General features: G+C 37.7%; 1 protein-coding gene across 2 annotated transcripts; it reads right to left on the bottom strand.

The window, feature by feature from the left end:
* Window positions 1-437: 437 nt before the first annotated feature.
* On the bottom strand, window positions 438-4,766 carry LOC129293312 (uncharacterized). Of its 2 annotated transcripts, none has more exons than XM_054931206.1 (3): window positions 4,633-4,766; window positions 3,649-3,735; window positions 438-3,546 (listed from the first exon to the last, which is right to left on the bottom strand). In XM_054931206.1, exon 3 carries the CDS (start codon window positions 3,519-3,521, stop codon window positions 645-647), a length of 2,877 nt encoding a protein of 958 aa, XP_054787181.1. In that variant the 5' UTR covers window positions 3,522-3,546; window positions 3,649-3,735; window positions 4,633-4,766; the 3' UTR covers window positions 438-644. The 2 variants fall into 2 exon arrangements, with proteins under 2 accessions (XP_054787181.1, XP_054787182.1); XM_054931207.1 differs by having other exon boundaries at window positions 438-3,535.
* Between the last annotated feature and the right edge of the window lie 586 nt (window positions 4,767-5,352).

The raw sequence follows: 5,352 nt of genomic DNA, 5'->3' as shown, positions 1-5,352 counted from the left end.
CAATGTCGAAGTCAAGAAGATAATGAAGTCGATGAATGAACATGAAGGAAGAGAGAAGGTTCTATTGAAATTTGAAATAATAGGAGTTTAAAAAAAAATTAAAATCTCAAAAGGATTGAGGTAGCATTTTGAATTGTCCAAATCCACATTGATTCAAATCCACATATTTTTAATTATCTAAATAATGAATTTGCCTTAAATTTAAATCCAAATTTACATGCATCCAAATATAGCATAGTATTATTCTCAAGGCAGCTCTCAATTGCCATGCCAACCGCAAGTGTCTTAAGCAGCATGAAAATCCTTTCCTATACTATAACATGGACATGCAAATCCTAAAGAGCATGAAATAACGATGTAACTTCAAATTCACACGGCAAAACAGGATTGGGACGGGTGCAGAAACTAAAAAGGCAGCAAAGATCCGGCAAAACAAATTTCCTTAAACAAAGCAGTTAGAGTAACAGCAAAATGATAACATTTCAAGTGTTGCCAGATCAAATTAAATACAGATTATACAGGGGCTACCACCGAATAGACAAATATATTTTATTAACCTGTCTAATTACAAAAAGTTGTTGGATCCAGGCATACCATGAGGTTTGAGATTTTGCTCGCTGCCCACAGTAAATCAGTCAATCAATCTACTGGGAAGTCCAAAAGTGGACCGGTACAGCCCCTGGATCAAGCTCCCAGAAGCCTTTCAGATTGCCATGCTCCTCTGTTAGTTTGAATTCTGGGATTTGGTGGGAGAACCTGAGCAACTGTGCCTGGGGTACTCTCATGGTGATGGCTGATCCTTCAAATGTTTTGGCCTTGAACACTGAATTATATCCACTAACAATCTCCAAGACTAAAACTTCAATCCAGGAGGCATTTTCTTCAATAATTTCCACTATGTCATACTCCCAGTTTACCAGATCGGAGCATTTGATTTTAGGTGTCCATTTCCTGTATAAAGCCCAAATTTCACCTTTCCTAGGAAAGACAGAATATTCATTGCTCCTTCTGTCAAAATTGACGCGTACCTCATGCGAAAGGGAGAGGGTGTTAGTATAAACATTTGAATTCCCACTTCTACTTTTAAACCTGCCACAAGAGATAAGCATGTCTTTGTCTTCCCATCTAATAGTATTCTCTGGTAGCCAGCAGGAAGCAAGCCACATAATATGCAATTCAAGACCCGGCCTTGTTCTGATTTCTATAATCTGACCATAGTACCTTGGCAGGCCATCCTCATCACTATAGAATGCCCAAATCTGACCAACCTGAAACTTCTCTGGGGACTTCCCTTCGTCAAAATTGTAGAACTGAGGATCTGGAATTTCCATAGCATCTGGGGTTGAAGACGAAGGAGCAGTACAATCTTCGACATAGTTAACTGAACCATTCTTTGCCAAATTCCTTGTTCCAAAATTAGCCTGGAAAGCGGATAAATTTCCATCCGGTGCCATCATGGGCTTCAATCTATCTGAAGATCTTCTACTCACACCACTTGATGGGGAATGACCAACCTTCACCTCCAAATCATTGGGAACAGCAACTTCTTCAATATTCAAGGGCAAAGACGCAGGATCAAGTTCCCAAGATCCTACAGGAACACCTGCTCTTTCCTGACCAGTCATTTTAAAAGATGGAACCCTGTGAGAGAATCTGAATAACTGTGCTGATGGAATTTTAATTGGGTAGGCGCCTCCTTTCATAACTCTAGAGAAGAGACTCACAAAGCCCTTCAATTTAGCCAAGTATGCAATAAATACACCCTCACCTTCAACATAGTCAGTCAAGATTTCAACAAACTCAAATTCATAATTCTGATGAGATTCCACGTCCATGTACCATTTGATGTCCCAATTTTTAAAGAGAGCCCAGGTTTCACCCTTTCTAGGATAAACTTTAAAAGTGTTACTCCTAATTTTTTCACATAGAACTTGATGAGAGAACATGGGATGGTCTTCTGTTGTTTCAGAGTGCCTAAGCCCGTAGTTTCCACAAGCAACTGGCAATTGCTTGTTTACCCAATTAATTTCACCCTCTTCACTCGGCTCTGGTTCAAACCATGTTATTCGCAGCTTAAACCCAGAGGAGAAAACTTTTTTAATTAGAGCATAGAATCTAGGCATGCCATCATTTGTATCATAAACAGCCCAAACCTGCCCAGCCGCAAAACAATTTTTTGTCTTGTCCTTGTCAAAGTCATTAAACTCTGCATCAGGACAGACTATAATATTAGGCTGCTCTGTTACATTGCAGGCTGAACCTGGTATACAATGCTCACTATCTTCAGCAGCCAGCTTTGAACCTCCCACTGCTTTTCCCGATTCCTCCTTAGTTTCCTCCTTTTTATTCAGTGATATGTCTTCAGGATAAAGACCATGCTTCTGCTTCTGCTTTAACTCTTTCTTATGATATTCTAGATCATCAGCCAAACCGTTCTCCCTTTTCAATAAGTTTATGCTGTCATTGTCATCATCACTCACATTTTCCTTGTAGGAAACCTGCTGCTTGTTCCGTGCAGATCTACGAGGATTCTCTTCTCTAGTAGTGGCATTGTTTTGTTTACTAGTAATACCATCCTCTTCAGATATGATATCATCAGAGGCCATATCACTTTCACAATCAGAGCTGTGTATAGAATCAGAACTTTCGCTAACTTCCACTACCTGCTCCCTCCGTCGCTTTCCATTAAGCTTTCTAGAGGCATGGGAAGTGGGGACTTTCTTATCAAAAGGTTTCATATTGACATTTTTACCACGTGAATTACCTTGAGATCCAACATCCACCTTAAATGAGTGATGATTCAGACCATCTTTTGGCTGCACAAAAGATTGCGAACTTGAATAAGTTGGTGGAACTGTACCTTGCACACTAATGTCATATGCAACAAAGGGCCTGTTGCAACTTTGACAACGCAAAGATCTATTTAGAACTTCTAAGTAATACTGAAATCTAATAGAACAAAATGGGCAAACAGTCCAAAATGTAGAGGAGCCATCATTAAACCCCTGCTGAGTTGATGACTGCCTAGACTGATGCTGCTGAGGATTCAAGTTTGTGAAATTGGTCCTAATATGGTTTTGCGCCCCAGTATCAACATTCACAAAAATATTCCGTGTTGGACAATATGAAGTTCTGTTTCTGTCATGAGCAGCACGTTTCTGTCTGTCCAAAAGCACAGCCTGAGCTTCCCCTATCAGCTTAAATGCAGCTTCAGCACCAGCAAACTTGTTTTTATCAGGATGAAGTAGGAGAGCAAACTTCCTGTATTGCTTCCTTATCATTGCCTCATCAGCTGTCTGCTCTACTTGAAGAATTCCATACCAGTCCTTTTCATTAAAAAATTTCTTCTCGGCAGAGCAATGAACATCACAAACAATAAGCATCTGAGCCATATTCTCCAGATCAGGAAACAGTTGTTGAGCCTTAATAGCAATTTTACGGGCCCCAGTGAAATCTTTGCTTTCCATCTTTTTTTCTGCGACATTCTTGGCCCTTACGGCTTCTTCTCTATTGCAGTCCATAAAAAATGAAGATTCTGAAACCTCACTGTGAGTGCTCAGGCCAAGTGCAATGACAAAAGAGCTACTTTTAATTTGTAATTGCTCAGAGAAAAACTTGTCCAAATTGAAAAGCAGGGTGCACCTATACCTTAGCTCCCCACCACTCCCCCAAGATGTACAATGTTCACATTCAGATTGGGCATGCAGATTCAGTATAACCTGCAGCTATGACATCCTGCACTTGCCAAAATCATAAGAGAATGTAAATGCCAAAAGTATACATTGGATCCCTTCAGATTAATACATTAGCAACACAATTGCAAGAGAAATTATCGCAGAATTTGTAATGAACAACCCCTTCCCCTCTCCACTCTCCCTCCCCTTTAGGGAAAGGGATGGAGGGGAGACAGATCAGCACAAAAACCAAATCTCAACTGTTTTAAGCAATCAAAAAATCTAAATCATGAAATAAATGCATAGAAAACACAAGTGAAATCCACTACACAAAAAACAACACAAGGTGACAACCATTTAAAGTCTACATCATCAAGAAACATGCCCTGGAAGCTTATCTTGAATAGCTTGAGGTAGCAAACGTTTATAATCAATTGCCGGTTGCTATCAAACAGAATAATAACTTCATTTGCTATCCTCCCCATTGTCACTTTCAAATGATCTCACCGCAGTATACGATGTACCGCATTCGTTAACTGAACCGACAAAGAAATTATAAGCAGCGAATGACTATACAGTTATCAGAAATAGCCCCAATAAAACAAAATTCAAATTACAGGAGGAAAAGACAATCCAATCGGTTTTAATACCCAAATAAACGGCAGAAGAAAGAAAACACCAAAATTCACGAATCACTAAATCAGCATATTTCAAAAATAAGTAAACAAGTGCAATCCATCATCATAATGACGGAAGAGGCATAAGCCGAGAATTAATTCCCTCCTGTAGATGAAGGGGCTGCATTAGCACTATGAATTTACATATGGAGTAATCCTTTTTTTCCTTAAAAAACAATGTTAAACCCTAAAAACAGTGCAGCGATAAATCCCAAATAGATGAAGAGGTGAAGCGACTCTAGGAGCGCAACGGAGAAAGAAAAAAAATGAGTTGTACGGACCTGGTGGACAACGAAGGCGGGAAGAACGGCGCGCACATCGTAGACGGAGAGGGAATCCTGAGTGCTGCAAGTGACAGACAATATACCCTTTGACTTGATTGCAGAATTCGCCTCGCTTGATATTCATAGATTAGCAAAATATTAATTAATGGTAAGAGATAATAAAATTGTTAGTACTTGAAAATGTAAAGCCGGTAATAAATAGATATAAAATAATATAAACGATGGATCAGTTTAAATAAATCCAAAAAAATTTTAGAATTGGGTTTAGTATTTTAAGAAACCTCCTTAGATTGAGATAATTCAAGATTTGAACTTGGCTCGGATATTCGCATACTTAAAAAAAAAAAGGAGAGAATGACACTTAAATTTTAATGAAATTATTTTATTCCAACAAAGTTTCAACGAATTTCACAATGCAAATAAAGTCTTTTGAGTCCTTAATTAATTTTTTGACAAAATTTTAAGCTTATAATTTTGCAACTTATTTTTTGAAATTTACATGTCCTTCTATTTTGATTTGCAAATCGATGGACATGCAAAATTTTATTATTGAATTTTATAAAAAAAATTTAAGAATACAATTTGTTTTATAAAAAACACAAAATTTTAGTATCAAATTTTATAATATTAATTATTCAACTCTAAAAATTTGGAACTTATTCCTTATATTTGTAACTCTATTTATTATAATTTACTACTTTATATTTCAATTTTATT

This window comes from Prosopis cineraria, unplaced genomic scaffold (assembly GCF_029017545.1).
Source record: "Prosopis cineraria cultivar Desert tree isolate PC_DT_omini unplaced genomic scaffold, ASM2901754v1 PC14, whole genome shotgun sequence".
Lineage (NCBI taxonomy): Eukaryota > Viridiplantae > Streptophyta > Magnoliopsida > Fabales > Fabaceae > Prosopis > Prosopis cineraria.
This window is presented reverse-complemented; position numbering and strand designations above follow the sequence as displayed.

What these genes read in the sequence shown, in the direction of transcription:
- LOC129293312 (XM_054931206.1), bottom strand. Translation starts at nt 3,521, where the DNA reads ATGGACTGCAATAGAGAAGAAGCCGTAAGGGCCAAGAATGTCGCAGAA.